This window comes from Microcaecilia unicolor, chromosome 1, assembly GCF_901765095.1.
Source record: "Microcaecilia unicolor chromosome 1, aMicUni1.1, whole genome shotgun sequence".
In the NCBI taxonomy this organism is placed as follows: Eukaryota; Metazoa; Chordata; class Amphibia; order Gymnophiona; family Siphonopidae; genus Microcaecilia; species Microcaecilia unicolor.
The window spans coordinates 745,479,507-745,501,200 of NC_044031.1; the positions used below are offsets into that span (position 1 = coordinate 745,479,507).

The 21,694-nt window shown below is 40.1% G+C and overlaps 1 protein-coding gene across 1 annotated transcript in view; it reads right to left on the bottom strand.

The window, feature by feature from the left end:
• The window catches only part of AKAP13 (A-kinase anchoring protein 13), a 642,893-nt gene that overhangs the window by 450,121 nt on the left and 171,078 nt on the right, over positions 1-21,694 (bottom strand). Inside the window, exon 4 of the mRNA XM_030189716.1 lies at positions 19,419-19,566. Within this exon, the coding sequence (XP_030045576.1) occupies positions 19,419-19,566 (148 nt within the window). The remainder of the gene's footprint in view (positions 1-19,418; positions 19,567-21,694) is intronic.

A 21,694-nucleotide genomic window follows, 5' to 3' on the forward strand; every position in this document is an offset into this window, starting at 1 on the left:
CTTAATCCCTGAGTAGTTGATGCTCCCCCTCCTCCCCCCTTTGAAATCAAAACAAGCAAGGGATACTGGGGTCTGTAACATTTGTGTTTCTAAAATGGTTGACAAGCATTTAAATCCCTGCTCATAACATTTATATTGTCATTTCAAAACATTTTTGTGCTAGTTTTGACCTGCTGATATTTTAATCATTTATGTTCTAACATGGATTCTCCTACACATGTAATAGGTGATAAACCTTTATTTCTCCATGCATTTTCGAACAGACTCTACTTCGACAGATCCTTTTCTAAAATACTAACAGGCATTTCAATTTTGATTTACACATCCTTTCTAAAATCCGCATCTCTCCACTAAATTCTGCTGTGATTCAAGCTCAAGATAATCAAGTTGGAAGTTTAAAGGCTGAACTCTCTACTTTGCAGCTGTTTTCAGGAGAGGTCTCTAAAGAAAGGGATATATTGAAGAGGAAAATAGAATATTTGGACAATCAGGGGAGGAAGAACAATTTACGGTTCATAAATTTTCCTAAAGCTCCTTTGACCTCACCTATAGATATGCTTCGCAGATATTTCCAGGAAATACTTAAAATTCCCGCAGAGGCTTTTCCATCTATTAATAAGGTCCAATATTTAACTGGGATTAAGAAGCCGGACCCCTTGGCTGCCCAAAGTCAGCTTGAAAATTTAACAGCTTTTTTGGAGAACTCACTGGACACTGTGACAGAGAGGACAACCCTTCTGGTATCATTTGCGATAGAGTTCGACAGAAATAATATTTTCAAATTATATTTTAAACATTTAAATGAGAAATTTCTTGGAGAACAAGTTCGCATATATCCAGATTTAAACAAAGATACTCAACTGCGGAGACGAGAATTTATGAGTTTGAGACCTAGAGCAATTGCCCTAGGTGCTTTACTTGTTTTAAAATTCCCATGTCGCTGCATTATATCTATTGATTCAGTCACATATATGTTTCTTGAACCCCCAAAAATGAAGGTTTTTATTAGTTCTAGAGAAAGTAGAGAAACTCAACCTTGAATGTTCAATAGGCTGATACGCTGCTATTCGGCTGTGAGTAATTGCATGACACCGCTCTTTGACTACGTTGTATATTTCCTTTTTTTTTTTCTTTTTATTCCTTGTTTCTTGCCAGATAAATTGTGGTCTAAAAGTATTTTGGATTATTTCATGATTTGTAATATTCTGACAATTTTTATTTCTTTTTTTCTGACATTTATGTTGTATGATTAAATGTATTATAAAATTCAATAAAAATAAATTAAAATCCGCATCTAACCTCTTCAAGTTTACTTTTTGTATATAATCATTAGAGTAGAAGAGGCTGTTCATCAGACCCCACATTTGCACAACAGTGGTGGGCTTCCAGCACCTAGCTAAGGGGCCCATTTGCAAAGCCGTGGGAGGGCTAACGCGCGGGTAACGTGCACCAAATCGGCACTACCGCCAGTGTAGCACACGCGCCCAGTAGGAATTGCGAGTTTGGCCAGAAAATATTTTTCTATTTTCTACCGCAAAGAGCATTCCCAGCGGTAACTGGCTGTGCAGCCACATTGGCATGCGCTACATGGTTACCGTGTGGATAGCACGTGAGCCCTTACCACTAAGTCAATGGCTGGCAGTAAGGGCTCAGACCGTAAATAGGCACACACTAGTTTTAGTGGCCTATTAAAAAAAATGGTCTTTTTCCCAGCTGTGGTAAAACGTGGCCCACTGTGTGACCAAAAGATACAACCACATTGCCACAGGCCACTTTTTAACGCGGCTTTGTAAAAGGACCCCTAAGAGACCAAATCCCCATAGTATTAACCTCCAGAAGTCTGCTGTAACAAAGAAAAATTAGTAGTGTGTGAAAAACTATTAGTCAGACACATGCTGCCAAAACACTTACATCTAAGCTCAGTAAGAAAACTAAATATTTAGGGGCCCTTGTACTAAGGTGCACTGAAAAAAGGCCTGCGCTGGTGTAGGCGCATGTTTTGGCCTTTTTTCGAGGGGGGGGGAGTGAAAATGGACGTGCGGCAAAATTAAAACCAGCACGCATCTATTTTCGTCCCGAGACCTTTACGTCAACCATTGACTTAGCAGTAAGGTCTCACGCATTAACTGGGCATTAATAGTAGGTGCGCGTTCACTGCCGATTATCGCCAGGTAAGCACCACGCAGTAGAAAATTTCTACTGCTTGTTTTGGACGCGTGTCAAAAATGGAATTACCGTCAGGGGCAAGCAATAGCCGGGAGGTAGTTCCAATTTGACACGCGTGGGGCACACGTAGGCTCCTATGTGTCTTAGTGAAAGAGCCCCTGAACCTATAAAGTTTTCCCTACCTGTAAAACCTATTTTAGTACTCACAGATAATAATAATAATGAAAATCCCAATATGAACCATCTGGAGATTAATAATCTGCCTTAATTCCTTAGGATGCGCTATTTGGCACCCTCAACAAGGAAGAGATCAGACTTGGTAGATGCATACGAAATCTTATTTACTCTTCTTCTAGTTTGTCAAGAGGACATGTTAACACGGGCACATTATAGATGAAATGCACAATAACAGTATTACAGAAGACACATGGCAATTGCTCAATATCTTATCAGTATTTCCTGATTCATGAACTCGCAGAACAATTAGGGTTTGGCCATAAGAAAACTGCATCCATAATACTTATTTGATTCCCTGCTCATTCCTACAGCCTCCTTTTACAAAGCTGCGCTAGTGGCTGCTGGTGTGGTAATTCTGACTGCGCTAGTGGCTGCTAGTGCGGCTTTATTATTATTATTATTATTATTTGTTACATTTGTATCCCATATTTTCCCACCTTTTTGCAGGCTCAATGTGGCTTACATATAACTGTTAACGGCGTTAGCCGATTCCGGTCTGAACAAATACATGGTATGAATGAATACAAAGTGATATTGTGGTAGAATGAGGTACATGTATGGTAGGTACAGTTGGGGGGAACTTAGAGAGGGAAAGGGGGAAGAAGAGTCAGGTAATGTCCGTTACTGTCTTTGGTTACATTGTGTCGCAAGTGACCAGGTATTTTTATGTTGGGTCGGTGGGGTATGCTCTTCTGAACACGTCTGTTTTTAGTGCTTTCTGAAAATTTAGTTGGTCGAACTAGTTTTTATTGCTTTTGGCAATGCGTTCCACGGTTGTGCGCTTAGGTAAGAAAAGCTGGATGCATAGGTGGATTTGTGTTTGAGTCCTTTGCTGCTTGGGTAGTGGAGGTTTAGGTATGATCGTGCAGATTTTGTGGTGTTTCTGGTTGGCAGGTTGATGAGGTCTGTCATGTATCCCGGTGCCTCGCCGTAAATAATTTTATGAACAGTCATGCAGATTCTGAAAGTGATACATTCTTTGATTGGTAGCCAATGCAATTTTTCTCTGAGTGGTTTGGCGCTGTCAAAATGTGTTTTTCCAAAAATAAGCCTGTCTGCTGTGTTTTGGGCGGTCTGAAGTTTCTTTATGATTTGATCCTTGCATCCCGCATAGATTCCATTACAGTAATCTGTGTGGCTTAGTACCACTGACTGTACCAGGTTATGAAATATTTCCCTCCTTTGTAAAAGGGGGCCTATATTATCAAGATAGAAGGTAGAAGAAAAGTCTTAAAGAAAATCATCAGAAGACCCATTAAAGATTGAGAACCCTAGTGCTGTTCATTAGTCAGCAGAGGGAATAAAATAATCCATCCTTCCCAATGGGGCTTAATGAGAACTCACGACAAACGACCAGTAATATGACAATCCAAATAAACAAAACAAGAGAATAAGTCTCCAAAATCGTTAATTTAACTTGCATTGTTGAAAACTTTGTTTTCCTTTGAACAGATCCACAATCGTCAAACCCTACGCAATCGATGCGTTTCACTTTGCCGTGTCTTCCGGGGTTTAACTTGTCAAAAGAATGAGGCTGCTTCCGCAGGATGGAACTCCTACAGGTGCCCAGGAACAATGGCGCCTGCGTCCTGCAGAAGCAGTCTGATTCTTTTGACAAGTTAAACCCCTGAAGATGCGGTAGGGTGAAACAGATCGATTGAGTAGGGTTTGACGATTGTGAATCTGTTCAAAAGAAAAAGTTTTGAACAATGCAAGTTAAATTAGCGATTTGAAATTGATAATGGAGACTCATCGCTGAGGTACTCAAGGAGAAGTTTGATAAAGTGACTGGAGGAGCATATCTAGTATGGACATAAGGAGAACAGTCATAACATCTTCTCAAGATTGTTCATAGAATAACTTTGATTGGAGTACATCATGTTTGAGGGCATAATAAGTAGCTGTTCAGCACGGAATGAACTGAAGTTAAGAACTGGACTCAATACATAGTGTATTTTTGAACAATAACGAGGGTCACATATGTTGTGATAATAGTTGTTATACACTGGTATATTGATATAAATGTACCATATTGTCTCCTAGAGAAAAGTGGATGTGAATAAGCAGTAGTAAGGAAAAAAGAGCATGAACTAGTAGCATGAACCACACTGCTGGCTACTTTTGCCTTTGAAATGGACAGGAACAACATCTTTAAGATTTATTTTCAACATATTAATGCAGTTTTTTGGGGTTTGAGGGTTCAAATTTTTCCCGATTTGGCAAGGGATACGCAGAAGAGGAGGAGAGAATTCTTGCAATATAGGGCAAGACTTCTCAACTTGGGTGCAGTTTTCAAATTGAAATTTCCCTGTAGATGTTTAGTATCCCTACAATCAAATAATTACATATTCTTTGACCCCTTAAAACTGCAACAATTTATAGCAGCAAAGGAAAGTGTTAATATTCCTTAGCTGAACCCCAAAGAATGTAATATGCTGTAAAGTTGGCTTGCAGGATAAACTTGCTCTTCAAGCTCATGGACAATTAATTTCCTCCTGTTTGCCTAGTATCTGGATCCTCATTGTGGACAAAGTGATAGAGTAATATTTCCAATGTGTATATATATATATTTTTTTTTCTTTGTAAACAATTTCCTATATTTCCATTACATTTATGTTGTTTAATAAATGTAAAGTCATAAATAAAATATTTTAAAAAAAAACTAGTAGCATGAAAGAAGTGATATACAGTGGATGGATGGAATGCATGAGAACTAGAAGGACCTGGTATAATTTAGGAGTGGATATTTTTTATATGTTAAAGTTTCATATGAATAAAGAATTCAAAGCAAATAAAATGTAGTTACTTGGTATTATTCAGATTTGTAACTAGAGTGAAATTAAGGGATCTCATTACAACGATTAGTATCTTTATTATCAGAGACAAACCATCTGCAAGTCAATTCCAGCTTGATGCCTAACATTTAATATAACAGAAAACATTTTTTTCCTTTAAAGATCGGTTTCTACTACAAAAAATGTACTTCATTCATCTACAGAAGCCCATTGCAATGCTGCAAAAACCCTCACTATTGGATCAACTGTTTCCTCATAGGTCTTATTCTTATGACTCCTTTCTGTCTTCTTCCATTAAAGAAGTATATTCGAAGTTTGCACACCTTTTCATCATGGTTTCGCCCCCAAAGTTAATGCTTCAGCTCTTCCCACAATTTCATTTTCTGTGTGACACCTGCACGGGACTCCCCAAAAGGCCAGCACAACCACACACCAATTTATTTAACATTATTATATAAGCACCTAAGTTACAGAAACTAGCTAGCAGGAATAAGAAAAAGGGTCTCAACATGAATTTATCTGCCAAATAAATTCCTGTGCCCCCCCGCTCCCCCAAAAAACAACTGGCTAAACCACAAAAAGAATAATAAGAATAAAAACTATTACAATATGGATAATACAAAATAATTAGCTATGCAAGATATATTATAAAAATGTATTTAAAAAGAATAAAACCCAATGCAGTCATGTTTTAGCTGCTGCCTGTATTTTTTTTCTTTTTGTTACATTTGTACCCCGCGCTTTCCCATTCATGGCAGGCTCAATGCGACTTACATGGGGGTATTGGGAGTAAAAACTAAAATCAACCTCTTCTGTCACTATCTACTTTGATGGTGAATCTTATTTATCCTTCAAGTTTGTCCTCAAACAGTGGGATTAAGTTTTAGGTGGATTTTCTCAAACTGCAATTGATGAGCAATCTCTCCCGAAGTATCTACAAAAATGAAGGTAGTATTTAATGTCGGTCTACTGTGCGCCGCCTCCTGCCTTTAAAAACAGCAGGATTTTTGTTTTTATCCCTAATGTAGGTAGAAGCTGAAACATTGCCATATTGGGTTTTATGATTTTTAAAAAAATGTTTATATTTTACACAGATAATTATATTGTATTGCACATATTGTTGTAATAAATACAAAATGTAAAAAAAAAAAACTAATTTATAAAACTTTCCAAGTCATAAATACAAGAATCTTCTTGAATGGAGAAATGAAAAATATTAGAAATTCAATTTAAGGAACAAATAACAAAAAAATTCCATTAACAACGTTCACAAATGTGTGTGTAGTGGTGGAGGGTTTTAGCAGTATACCTGGGAGCTTAAGTTAAAAGCTATTGAAGAAAAAAAGGAAAAAATAGCACTATGTTTGGTTTACAATATTTAATTGCATTTCTAGAATAAAAAGATAGGATACAGTTACAGCCTAAAAGGGAGTAGATGTCCCGGATGGTAATTTATCAGCAAGAAATAATAATTGAGATGTATAAAAAAAACCACACACAAATTTACCATCTCTATATTTAACTACACACTTGGAGGGATATTTCAAGAAGAAAAAAAAAAGCAGCCTCAATTTAGAGCATTCTAGGATATGGAATCAAAAACTGTTTGTTTTTTTTTTCTTTGAATGGGTTGATCCACATCTGGAAAAATACAAATTTTCAAACCACAGAAGAGCCTTTTTTCCGAAAAAAAAATTTCCTTAGATGATTCTGGAAACATTCAGATTTAAGCTATCTTCTGACATAGGGTATAGCTGATCAAATTCCATCTCCACCAGTTTTTTTTCTTAAATGAAGACAGAACACTCTAGATATAGGTAGCATCAACTGAACAGGCACTTACAAGACCTTCAGTGGCACAACATTTAAACACATATTATGCAGAAATACCCAGGATACGAGGAAAATTTATCAGACGGAGATTCCTCCTTCGTACTTGACTCTCCAAATTTTCACATTTTACTTCCAAATTTGTTTGGCCTTTGACCAGACTCACTGATAAAGTGTCTAAATGTTGCACTGTGAAAGAAAAAGTGCCGCAAGAATTCTGAAACACAGCCAGATATGATTCATACTCGTCTACCTATTGTTTCAAACTAAGAATCTTACCAGCATGTATAGCAGTCAGTTATAGTCTGACCCAGAGCAACAATGATCTTCCAAATTTCCTCCAATGTACATTTCCAAAACATTTCACAGGACTCCACAGTCATCCACAAAGGAAAGATATTCAACATAAAGGAATCTTTCACTTGCTCATCTTCCAATGTGGTATATATCATTCAGTGTAAAAAACGTAACAAAGGATGCTATATTGGAGAAACAGGCCAGATGCTTAAGACAAGATTCAATTTACATAGACATCACATGAACAATACTGGTGCCAGTAGGGTTCCCACCCCTGTTGGTCAGCATTTTACAGGACCAGGACACTGTACCAGTGACTTCACAGTGAGAATCCTGAAAGGTAACTTTAAAACCATACAAGAACGTAAGACCTTTGAAGTCAGAATGATTGAATATTTTAACACCCCACAGAAAGGACTTAACAAGGATCTGGGGTTCCTAGCCCATTATAAACCATAAAGCTGTATTTCTCTGTTGATCACCCCACCCTTCACCTATCCACACCCATCCTGTTAGAATATCAATGATATGCTTTGATGTCCTCATGCATACCTCCTGTCCACCCCCATCCTCCCACCCTGTCAGACTGTCATAGTAATGCTTGAATGTTTTCACTTATATACACTGTCAGCTAGCACATTTGCTTATTTCCGATCTGACGAAGAAGGGCAACCTTCGAAAGCTAATCAAGAAATGTATTAAGATATGTCCAATTAAAAAGGTATCATCTTATTTTCTTTTCCATGTTTTATTTTGTTTGATTTCTACTGATAACCTTAAGAGTGGACTAACACGGCTACCACACTCTTCTACTCCAATGTACATGTAACAGGTCCCGCTGGTTCAAACATGGTAGCCAAAGTATTATCAAGCTGAGCTTCCATGCCTAGGGTACTACTAGCTCTGCTTTGCTCACCAATTTGGATGGTATTTTTTCACTCCAAACTCACTTTCTACTCATGTATTGTCCTGCTTCGTAGATGCTGACATGCTCGTTGTTCCCAAGGATGATAGCCAAGCGAATGTCTAGCAGACTCCTCTATATCAACACAGGGTTTTGCCCAGAGGCTCTTTTTCATTGCGGGATAGCAAAATGCTACCTCCCAGGAGCGGATAGGGCTCCAATTCACCTTCTTCCACTTCAAGTCGGACTATCATGGCAGCTGGTAAGTGCACAGCAAAAGCATCAATTTTTCTGCTGAGTATAAGACACAGTACTTACTGCCTTCCCCAATGCAAAGGGAGCTGGCTCTCTCGGTCTTATTTTGGGCATTGTCTCAATGAAAAAATGAAGAGCTTTGTGGAAGGCTGCTCTCTAGGGTGCCATCTTAGCTCTCCCTTTAGTGAAATCTTGATTTATATGAGCCTGAAGTGAAAATTGTGAAGGCAGTAGCTGACCAAGTTCTTGTATGGCTAACCACATCGAGCACATTGAGCCCAGTGAGATTTCAGCAGGACGCTGCAGTGTAAAGGTGAACACAGGAGAATTTCCCTCTGGCTTTCCTGCTCCGTTCTCCACTTCTGCATCACCTCAAATTCATTCTGAGGGAGTTACTCCACTAACCTCTGAAGTCCCTGTCACATCGACCATGGGAGCTGCATTCTTCACTGTCACTCCTTCAGCAGAGCCTAATGTTGTACTTGCTTCAGGGTTCGAGGGAGATTGCTGAGGGCCCAGACTTCATATCTGTAAAGCCAAAAAAGCCTCTCTTCAGGCCTCTTGGGCATTCCCAGAGGCAACAGTCCAGGCCAAACATGGATGCTGCAAGTGATGGTCCATTGGACCTATAAACAGAGAGAGGGTAAAGCTTCTTTTGCCACACTGCTGCTTCCCTTTCTTTTCTTCTCCATAGATGGCTAAGGAAATCTGTAGAAAGTCACCAAGCGCTGTAAACCATCTTCCTCTGCCCCCAATCCCAGTTTTTTTTTTCAAATTGATTTTATTCTTATTCTCTCTGTGCTTCCATTTTTGTTTGATGCAGTCACTGTGCCAGCGCTATCTGTTTAACTTAGGCCTGCTATTTGGCAGGCCAAAATTAAACATATAAATAAATCCATACAGCAATTGAATAATGCCAATCTCCAGGTTTTTTGTTTTTTTTTTAGCCTGTCTTCACCCTGCACTGAACCTAGCCTAAAAATATATGGCTAGTATCAGGCCTTACCAATTTTGAACAGCCCTCCAGAGACAGGAAAATACCGTACGTACTGTACTTGAATTTAACTCGCCCTGTAGTACTACTGAAAAGGATATGAGCTAAAATTCATTGCAAAGTTTTTGATATGATGAGTAGGGAGAAGGAAAAAGCTATGGGGAGCTTTGTGAACGATGTCAGACAGGTGCACAGCAGGTAAACAGTCATTTGAGAGACGCTTGCTTAAAGGGTGTTTGTTGATATATGATTTTATATGTTCTCGGTATTTTACATTATAAGCTGCTTTGGACAACTTGTGACAGGTGAGGCGGTATGTAAAATTTTTAAAATAAATGTGCCAGCTGTCACTCTGCACACAAAAGGCTACTGCACTGTATTCCTGTACTGGTGAAGAGCATGGTATCCCAACTTAAGCAGTGTTTTACCAAGAAACTTTTGCCAGCCGGATGGGCATGAAGGAGTAGTCACATAGGGGTGGAGGAGTACTGCGCATTGTTTTTTTTATACTGCCTGCAAACCCAAAAGTTCTTGAAGTGGTATACATTTTAGATATAGGAGGTATTTTTCTGTCCTTGGAAGGCTCACTATCCAAGCGGTCCTTTTACTAAGCTGTGGCAAAAAGTAGCCTTAGCACATCCTCGCACGGGTTTTTCCTTCGTTATTAAGGCCATTTTTACTCCGGTCATAAAATGGCCGATTTTCTTATTAACAGCCATGTACTACACTAGCCATTAGCGTGTGGCCATTAAAAAAAAAGTTACTGCATGAGCACTTATGGTATCATGCTACATTACCACCACACATTTTGTAGGCAATAAGGCCTCGTGCAGTTATCCTACGCTAACTAGTTAGCGCACGCTAACATGGATGTGCTGTTTAGTGCGAAATGCCCTCTCTCCGTCCTGACACACCCCTCCTCCAAAAAATAAAAATATTTTTGTGCCTGGGTTACCGCACGTTGATTTAGCAGTTAACATAGGAAACCTGAGTGCATCCCGTGGTACGCCATTTTAAGCTGCTTTAGGTTTATGTTAGTGCTTAACGCAGCTTAATAAAAGGGACCATAAGTTTTGTACACGAGGCAATGAAGGGTTAAGTGACTTGCCCAAGATTAAATTTTCTGTCAAGTTAGCTGGGTGGTCAGCAAAATCAGGAAGGTGGCGTACCCATTTAAAAGGTCCTGGTGAGAACAGTTAAGAATCACACTGAAAGACCTTGAAAAAAAAAAGCCAGACATTTAAACCAGGTCATAAAAAGGTCAAAAAGACTGACTGGATTATTTCTAACTCTTGGCAGCATATTTCAACCATCTATCCACAGCTGCTGAGTGCTCAACAGGGTGGTTGCCTTTCCCGGGTTGGTCCTTATCACAAAACAAGGTGCGTTGGGAAGCAAAACATTGTTTCAGCCAAACAAAGTTACTGAAGTCATTAATATAGAATTACTTCATTTCCACAGTGCTAAAAGCAGAAATATAATCATTTCCACTTCCTATTTAGAAGATTCATGTTCAATACACACAAGGAAATTCAAGTTCAGCTTTTTAAAACAGAGAGAGAGCAAAGGATTTTTCATCTTTGCCTTTGCAGATGACTGTAGAATATGGAATGCCTTTCCTGATATGATCTTAGCAAAGATCTGTTTAGAAATTAGGGTCCATTTTACTGAACTGTAATAAAATAAAAAAATTCATTACAATGGGCCTGATATTCACCTTCTCAAGTACAATGCTGTGTGACAGCATTAGTTGCAATGTAATATGGTTTGGAAATGGCTCTCTCTCCTGTCTCCATTCCATTTTAAACCATTTTGTTGAGGGAAAAGAAGAGAATCCCAAGACAAAGTACCAAAACTACTGAATGCCATAAAAGTAAAAATTTAATATTCAAGGAGAGGAAGTGACGTCACGACTCTGAATGGCTGCCTAAACTGATAACTCCTTCACTTCCCAGCTTATTAATAGCATTCCTCAGTATTCTATTTGCGGAATAATGGTAAATCTTGCAGTTAATTGACTCCAAAGGCTCCAGGGATCATGAGTAAAAATCATGCCTCAGCGCGCAAAGAGGGTGAGCGCCATTCAAGCCGCCTGTCGGGTAAAGCGGCCCAGTGCCACGTCGCCAGCTCCCCCTTCACTCTCGGACTCTGATTCAGCTGTGTCCGTTGCAGATAATTCAGCTAAGCAGGTGAAAAGGCTGCCTTCGAAGACATTGTAGCAATGTTTGGCCGACATCAGGTCGGAAATAAAATGTTCAAAGGAGGAAATATTAGAAAAGATGGCTGTTATATGTGCGGACTTATGTGAGTTAGGAGGCCGGGTCGAGGATCTGGAAACACGGACAGAAGAGCATGCGAAGCAGCTCAAACAATCTAAGACTAGGTTCACTAGGGTTGTGGACCAGATGGGAGAATTACAATTTAAACTTGACGATCTAGAGAATCGAGGACGCAGGAATAACCTCAGCTTTTGAGGAGTCCCAAAAGCAGGCAACTTGGAGAATGTCCACTCGGTCGTGTGCCATATTTGTGAACAGTTCCTTGGCGATACAGGTGGAGCGGAGAGTTTTGTGCTTGAGCGAGCGCATAGAGTGCTGGGTAAGCCGAAAGGAAATCAGCCGCATGACATCGTGGTAAGATTTGCCAAATATGTGGACAGAGAGACCTTACTGCAAAGGGCTAAACAGGTTCCCGATTTGGATTATAATGGCTCTAAGGTTTCGGTGTTTCAAGATCTTTCTCAGTTCACTCTGGCATAGAGACGTGCTCTGAAGCCAGCATTGAGTTGTTAAACAAGGGGGAAATTGCTTATCGTTGTTCATTTCACTTTGCCCTGTGTTTCTCTGTTCTGGAAGATTCTGTACTGATGCCTAAAGTGGTGCTGGCTTCTTTGACAAGAGTGAAGCTTCAACAATGGCAGAGAGTTTCTTCAAAAAAATGAGACGTGGTCAGTTTGACTGTGTGCTCTATTATACTTTATATCTGAGTATGGTTATACATTAGTATTACTGAACCTGAGGTTGTTTTGGCCAACCTTGATCAATGACATGGAATTCAGGGAGGTGGGGGGAGGGATTTTTTTTTTTTTTGTCATTGTATGAATGAGTATTTTGTTGGAAGTTGAGGGATTAAAGATGTGAGGTGGAATTGTTGGGGTTTGCTGGAAGTGAGCTGGATGAGTGTGGAGGAGGTTTGGGTGGGTTCTATTTGGGGTAAGGGGTTGGTTCCTTGTTTACCCATTCAGGGAGCTTGGTGGTCTGCTGTCTGGTGGTGTATGGATGGTTGGGGTTACAGGTGGGGTTGGGGGAGGGGGGGAGTAAGGAGGGGGGATAATCTTGTCTCCATTATTGTTTGTTTCCTCTTTGTCGGGTGAGACAATAACAGGATATGGGTTGAATGTATATGGGTGAGGAGTATGCTGGTGTTTTACATATCACATTACTGGTACACCACAAGGGGAGGGGGAGGCGCACATTTGAATATATATGGTGGGTACGGTGAAAATACTCTCCTATAATGTTAAGGGTCTGAATTCTCCACAGAAGCACCACAAACTATTTAAAGAGATTTCTCATTACGATCCCCATGTGGTATTGTTACAGGAGATCCATTTCAAGAGAGAACATGAAAACATTTGCAGCATCCACACTTCCCCTACATTTATTGTGCCTCTGCGGATGACGGCTCTAGGACATGGGGTGTGGCTATTTTGCTTCACTCTTCTCTTCAGATACAAGTTGATCACTTGAAAAGAGACCCTTCTGGTAGATATGTACTTATAAATTTGCTTCTTAACAGTTCGAAGGTTACCTTGGCTTCTGTGTATGCTCCTAATGAATCCCAGGAGGGGTTTCTGCGTCAACTGAGATTGAAGTCATCTGCTTTTATCAAGGGTCACCTTATCTTGGGAGGAGATTTGAATACTACTATGCATGCAGTCATTGATAAATGATTATAAGATAGCAAGGGCACTTGGTGTTTTTGTTCAAGATTTGGGATTGTGTGATGCTTGGCGGTTGTGTCACTCCTCGGCCCGTGATTATACTTTCTATTCTCATTCACATGAGTTATATTCTTGGATCGACTATGTGTTACTTGATGTCCAGTTGGTGGAGGCTGGCATTGAGGCTGGAATAGGGAATATTACCATTTCGGATCACGCTCCGGTATGGGTATGGGCTACCATTCCCTTGTTGGGTGGGAGTCCTAGGGACAGAAGGTGGACTTTAAATACCAATTTGTTAAAGGAAGACAACATGGTGGCTGGCTATAGGACCCTTGTTTGGGAATACTTAGAGACCAATTTACATTCGGTTTCCTCTTTAGGGGTGGTATGGGACACCTTAAAGGCTGTAACAAGAGGCTATTTTTTTTTTTTTTTACAAAAAGCCAGTTACAGGGTAAGGCTTCAATGGGCAGAGGTGGCTAAATGCCTATCTCAGCTGAGTAGTTTGGAGGAGCGACATAAGGTCTCGATTTGAGACTTTGCGGGAGGTGCAGGCCATCTGTCTGCGATTAGATGGCATTTACTCTACTCAACTCCAATTTTTGGAGCAGTGTAGCCAACAAAAACATTACCTTCATAGTAATAAACCGGGTAGGTCCTTGGCCTTTAAGTTGAGGCAGCAGCGGGTAGATCATACTATATTAAAAATAGATGATGGAAGGGGGGGAGTTGCGACTGATTCCCAAAAGATACGAATACGTTTTAAAAAGTTTTACAAATCCTTATACACTGCTGATTCATCAATTGTGGCAAATGACATTGATGCCTATCTAGCGGCTCGCTCTCTACCAGCCTTATCGTCGGATCAGTTGTTAATTCATGAGAGTCCGGTTACGACTGAGGAAGTCTCTAAGGTTAATATGCAGCTTCCGACAGCCAAGTCCCCGGGACTGGACAGTCTTCCTAATGAGTTTTATAAGATTTTTAAGGGGGGAGTTGGCTCCTGTATTGACTGAGCTTCTCAATGAGTGCCGTGAGGGAGGTGCTTTCCCGCTATCGATGCGGGAGGCATTGATATCAGTTATCCTAAAGCCTGGCAGGGATAGAGCATGTTGTGCCTCATATCGTCCTATCTCGAGTCTGAATTCCGATGTTAAATTACTGGTGAAGGTACTTGCAAACAGATTGGCTGAGATATTGCCTGCCTTGGTTCATCCTGATCAGGACAGTTTCGTACCCGGTAGACACGCTATGATAAGATTTGTCGTACGATCAACTTGCTTCATTCAGCTCACTGTTATGTCTTTTGGGGCTGGACGCCGAGAAGGCCTTTGATAGAGTACCTTGGACTTTTCTGGATAAGGTTTTAGAGAAATTTGGGTTTGGGGTCAATTTTTGTGGGTGGATTCGGGCTCTTTATGATTCACCACAGGCATGCGTGTCAACGAAGGCAACTCATCTATGTTTTCATTATCTAGGGGGACTCATCAGGGGTGCCCCTTATCCCCAATGCTATTCGCTTTAGTTATAGAACCACTGGCTGAATCCTTGCGGTCGAATCCTAATGTGTCAGGGATTCAGGTCGGAGAGCAGGAGTTTAAGGTGACTCTCTTCGCTAATGACATATTGCTTTCCTTGACAAAATCATTGATATCACTACCAAATCTTCTTTTTGTCCTTCATGAATATTTGCAAGTCTCTGGTTTCAAACTGAATATGCAGAAAACAGAAGCTTTGGTTGTAGGTGCATCTCATCAATTATTGGATTCTCTTTGCAAGAAGTTCTCTTTTCGCTGGGTCTCTAAGGCACTTAAGTACTTAGGTGTTGTTTTGACGCCCCGTTTTTCGGATCTATTCCCTGCTAATTATCTACCACTGATACGGGAGATATATAAGGATCTTGATCATTAGGTCTTTTCGGATGTGTCGTGGTTTGGGTGTATTTTTTTTATTATTATTTTTTTATGCATTTGTATTTTTAAATACAAATTTGATTTTTTCTTGTTTTTAATTTTTGATTATTTTTGTTTGTCATCTTCGCTGTTTTGCTTTTTTGGGTGTATTGCAACATTAAAAATAAATGTTCTTCCAAGACTAATGTATCTTTTCCAGAATGTTCTTCCTCTTAGGTTATCTTGGAGTTTTTTTTATCTGGTTTGCAAGATCGTACGAGTCGATTTATTTGGAATAACAGACGTCCTAGGTTACCACGTTCTCTGATGTATGGTGACCCTCAGCAAGGTGGATTAGGAGTGCCAAATGTGGTTTGGTACTATCGGGCTGCTCAGGCAGCTTTGGAGTGGTTTCAAGCATCCCCTAGGAAGTTTTGGGTTCGGCTGGAACAGAGTGAGGTAGGAGGGTCCCCCCCCCCTCTTCGGTCGCTTTTATGCATACCGAAGAAACATCATAAGATTCCACTAGGTATTTATCCATTGGTCTATAACACCTTTTATTATTGGGATTGTATGTTTTCTAGGCCCAATAAAGTTATCTCTTGTTTGTCTCCCATAGCTCGCAACCCCTTGTTTCCACCAGGTCTTGCTATGGGGTCTTTTTTCCGTTGGGCCTTGGTGGGGCTTTCAATGTGGGGACAGTTATTTGAAGAGGAGGTTTTTAAGCCTTTTGAGGACTTGAGGGTAGAGTATTCATTGCAGCCCCACAACTATTATACATATCTTCAGTTAAAGCATTTTTATCAGCTTTAGCTATTAAATCACAGATTCTCCGTAAGGATTCATTCTTGGAGGATTTTTGTGAGAACTCAAGGGGTACGAAGGGTCTTATTTCCTGTCTATACAAGTTTCTGAGATCTTGGAGTCGGCCCGTAGAGATGCACAGAGCTCAGTGGCAAGAGGAACTGGGGATTGAGGTGGATGAAAATGACTGGACTCTCATGGAGCGGGCCTGTTTGAAGGCTTCAGTTTTGGTGCCTATGAGGGAGAATGCTGTCAAGGTGCTGTACAGATGGTACCTGACCTCGGTCCGTCTTCACCATATGATTTCGGGGGTGTCCCCATTGTGTTGGGGAGGGTGTGGAGAAAGGGGAACAATGGGTCATCTGTGGTGGGCCTGTGTTAAGTCTATGGCATTCTGGAGGGCGATACAATGTAGGCTACAAAGGTGGATTTCTAGGCCGATACAGTGGTCACCCCTTTATTTCTTATTTGCTAAAAAGCCTCTAGGTTTGACTAAATCAGAGGCTCTGTTGGTGAGACATGCCATGGCTGCGGCTAGGGTGACTTTGGCGGTGCATTGGAAACAGCCAAGTGGTTGAACAAGCTTTAGTATATCTGTGAGAAGGAGAGGCTTTGGGCTGTTGATCGCCGTACTTTAGCTAAGTGGGAGGCAATAAGGGGGCCCTTTCTACAACATTGTACATATTAATTTTTTTCCTAGGGGTTTTATGTACTGGTTGTGTATAAACAAGTGTTATCATGGTGGGTGGGGTAGCTTGATTGAGGTTAGGAGGGTCAGGGGGGTGGGGTTGCTGGGGGGGGGAATAGGGGATTATATCTTTAAGAAGTTGGCCAGTGGTGAGTGGGGGGGTGTTAAACTAAAATCTAATAAAGAAAAGTGTAATTTGTTAACCTTGTTAAATAGCTAGTGATTTCTGAGTGTCTTTTAAGGATAAGGGGTTGTATTCTTTTCTGTTATTCGGGGTGGTTTTACCTTGTTGCATGTCTTGTATTAATTAAGTGCCTTGTTGTGGGACACTATTTGTAATGCTTACAGATTTCAATAAAGACTTCTTATAAATTTAAAAAAAAATTATATTCAAACTCATATTCTGCTTCTTTTAGTTTACGAACTGTAGAGAGCAGATAACAATCCAGTCATTTCCTCTCGTTTAAAATTCCTCATATATTTAAAATATTTTCTAAACAAAAAAAAAAAAAGTCTCCAACCTTCTCTCAAATCCTAGCATCATAAAACCACAAATTTTAATGCACTACACTCCTCTACTGTAAAATTTAAATAGTACTTAACATCTTTTAAGATTTTAGGTAATTTATTCCAGAGCCCAGGTACAGCACCTGGTAAACAGCTATCACTTGCTTTTGATAGTCTAAATTTTCTGACTAAAAGTAATGCCAACTTAATACTCTACAGGAACGAAGAGATCTTTTTGAAGCATATAAGCTTCTCGCTTAAATAACCTGGTCTTATATGGCCTTACAGGCTAAACACAGGACTTTAAATATAATTCTAGCACCTAAGCTTTTTTTTTTTTTTTTTTTAAACACAAACAGGACTGTATTTAACTGTGTTAAAAGCACATGGAAACATGCACTTTTTATGTGTGTTCTTGTCAGACCCATTTCACATAATACTGATGTTATCAATAGAAATCAAACAAAATAAAACATGGAAAAGAAAATAAGATGATACCTTTTTTATTGGACATAACTTAATATATTTCTTGATTAGCTTTCGAAGGTTGCCCTTCTTCCTCAGATCGGAAATAAGCAAATGTGCTAGCTGATAGTGTATATAAGTGAAAACATTCAAGCATTACTATGACAGTCTGGCAGGGTGGGAGGATGGGGGTGGGTAGGAGGTATGCATGGGGACATCAAAGCATATCATTGATATTCTAACAGGATGGGTGTGGATAGGTGAGGGGAGGGTGATCAACAGAGACATACAGCTTTATGGTTTATAATGGGCTAGGAACCCCAGATCCTTGTTAAGTCCTTTCTGTTGGGTGTTAAAATATTCAATCATTCTGACTTCAAAGGTCTTACGTTCTTGTATGGTTTTAAAGTTACCTTTCAGGATTCTCACTGTGAAGTCACTGGTACAGTGTCCTGGTCCTGTAAAATGTTGACCAACAGGCGTGGGAACCCTGCTGGCACCAGTATTGTTCATATGATGTCTATGTAATTGAATCTTGTCTAACACGGCTACCACACTCCTCTACTTAAGATACATAATACTGATGAAAGGCTTTACATCCTTTAGGGGTCCTTTTACTAAGGTGCGCCGAAAAATGGCCTGCGCTGGTGTAGACGTGTGTATTGGATGCGCGTAGGTCCATTTTTCAGCGCACCTGCCAAAAAAAAGGCCTTTTTTGGGGGGCTGAAAATGAACATGCAGCAAAATTAAAACTGGCGCTCGTCCATTTTGGGCCTGAGACCTTACCGCCACCCGTTGACCTAGTGGTAAAGTTTCACACGTTAACCGGGCGGTAATGGTCTATGTGCGTACAATGCCGATTACCGCCCGGTTATTTATTTTTATTTATTTTTCTTACATTTGTATCCCGCGCTTTCCCACTCATAGCAGGTTCAATGCGGCTTGCATATTATATACAGGTACTTATTTGTACCTGGGGCAATGGAGGGTTAAGTGACTTGCCCAGAGTCACAAGGAGCTGCCTGTGCCTGCAGTGGGAATCGAACCCAGTTCCCCAGGACCAAAGTCCACCACTCTAACCACTAGGCCACTCCTCCACTCCGGCGCCATGCACCGGAAAATTTCAGGTGCGCTTAGTGGACACACGTAAAAAACGAAATTACAGCCTGGGCCACACGGTAGTTCGAAATTGATGTGCGTAGGACGCGCATACGCACCTACGTGGCTTAGTAAAAGGGCCCCTTAGTGAATAGCAAGTTATTATGCACTTTTCATACTAGAATTTGAGAGATACAATTAAGCCTTTGTATTAATGGCAAAGTTAACCCCGATTTTGTGTTAGCTAAAGCACATTGTAAATGAGCTCATTAGCATAATTTTGAATTTATTTTCTCATTTTCATTTTACCTCAAAAATCTAGGTAACTGGGAGGAAAACATGGACGAGAATGAGACACATTAAACACTTTTGTGTAACCACCGGCACCCAGTATCATCTGTTCTGTTGGTACCTCAAAATCAGCAAAATACACATACATCAAAAATACCACTGAAGGGCTCAGTTACTAAATACATAGAAGCAGTTATGATTTGCTTAACTATTTTTGTGGGGGGAGGGGGAGGATTTTGAGATGCTTACCAGGAGTAATGGTTTCTAAAGTCCCAGAATCCACCTTCCGTGTACTTGCTAAATGCTTAAGAGAGGAGCCAGCAAAAAGCAGGTAAAAGACTACATCATCTTCATTCTTCACTTCCTCAGTCAATAGCACTGTCAGATGTAAGTCACCCTGCAACACAAAAAAAAGAAACCGCCAAGTCAAGGTTTTCAGTATTTTTGCACTACTACTACTACTACTACTTAACATTTCTAGAGCGCTACTAGGGTTACGCAGCGCTGTACAATTTAACAAAGAGAGACAGTCCCTGCTCAAAGAGCTTACAATCTAATAGATAAGAGTGAGACAAATATAGGACAATCAAGCCATTGTGACATCACTGATGAGGTTGGCTCTTAGGCATTGGTGGAATGAGGCATTATGACATCACAATCTCAGCTCTGGTTAAATCACTGCTATATGTAATACTACTACTACTACTTAACATTTCTAGAGCGCTACTAGGGTTACGCAGCGCTGTACAATTTAACAAAGACAGACAGTCCCTGCTCAAAGAGCTCACAATCTAATAGACAAGTGAACGGTCGGTCCGATAGGGGCAGTCAAATTGGGGCAGTCTGGATTCACTGAACGGTAAGGGTTAGGTGCCGAACGCAGCATTGAACGCAGCACTGCCTAGTGACCAGGCTGTATGACACAGTCTTAGAGCCAACCCTTTTTCTAAAGTTGAGCCAAAGAACGGTGATCCAAGACAATGCCTCTAATCCTGGATTTTCCGTATGCCTGGGAATTTAGATTTTTGTGACCAGGACCGTGATGCAATAATCTATTAAGATGAGGAGGGAAGGGTAATTATCTCTAATGAAATACAATCCCCAGAGGGAAAAACATATGTGACCATCTCTGGGAAAAGGTGACTAAAATCACCAAGAAAAAAAAAATTAGATTTAATGAATTCTGTTAGCGCAAACAATTTGTAATACAACAGTCCAAACTCCATCTTAAGTGAAAAAAATAAAAAAGTTACAGAAGTTCAAACAGGTTACTTTTACAGACCGCTTATGGGGACCCCCAACATGAAAAATCAGCCACACTCAACATTTTGGATCCACTACTTTAGTCCCATTTTCCCACAGATGGTCACATATTTGGCCTATAGCTACCTCCATGTTTACAACAGAGGTAGCATACCAATGTACTTATTTATATTTAATTTCTTATATACTGGCCTGCAAGCCCAAAAGCTATTGAAGTGGTATGTATGTATGTATGTATGTATGTATGTATTTATTTATTTATTGTATTTGTACCCCACATTTTCCCACCTTTTTGCAGGCTCAATGTGGCTTACAGAGTATAGATATGATAACGTCGTTACATGGTTTCAAAACAGTCGATCATAAGCAGAGGTGAAAGAAGATTTAGATGGAAGGTGTTAGGTAAGGTCGTGTGAGAGGTGTTTTTTGGTGTACTTGGGTGGTTTAAGGAATGATTTGTTTCATTGAGGGTGACTTTTGTAGGCTTTATTGAAGAGATGTGTTTTGAAAGCTTTGCGAAAGCTGGTTAGATTGGTCATAGTATACAATCAGGAACAGTAGATATTTTTCAGTCCCTGTTTAACCATCTTGAATGGCATTGCCAATATAAAACTGTTAAAACACAATCAGAGTAACAAATGTTATCAAATATTCTGGCCAGGGAAGAAATAAGATGTCAAAACCCTTCTAAAGCTAAAAACTGACAATATTTTTCTTTTTTTTTCTGGTAACAGTTAAAGTTTTATCACTGCTAATCCAATCCTTAACATACCATATTGAAAAAATAACACACACACACACACACTCTTCAGCGGAGAAGTAGCAGACTGTGTGTATCAGATCACAAACTCTTCAAGCCCAGCATCCTGCCTCAGATAATGGCCAATCCAGGTCACAAGTACATGGCAAAATCCCAAGGAACAGATAAAGTGGCCTATTATAAAACACTGTAGAATAAAGGAGGTGGGGATGTTGAATTTCAAGCATTCATTCAGATTTAATCCAAACAATAATTAAATCTAGTTTATTATATAGTTTTGTATAATAAACTAGTTTCCACTGTTATTCAGAACAGTGTGACAAGATTGCATCCTTTGACAAACAATGCTCCTGTGAATGGTCAGTCAACTAGGTACAGTTCAACTAAATATAAAAAGTATTCCACAGAAAAAAAACAAATTGGCAGACTGGGCCCATGACTCTAATTTTCTTGATGCAAACCGTAGGGCTTGGGTATTCAGTAGAGCCGATGAGCTTGAGCC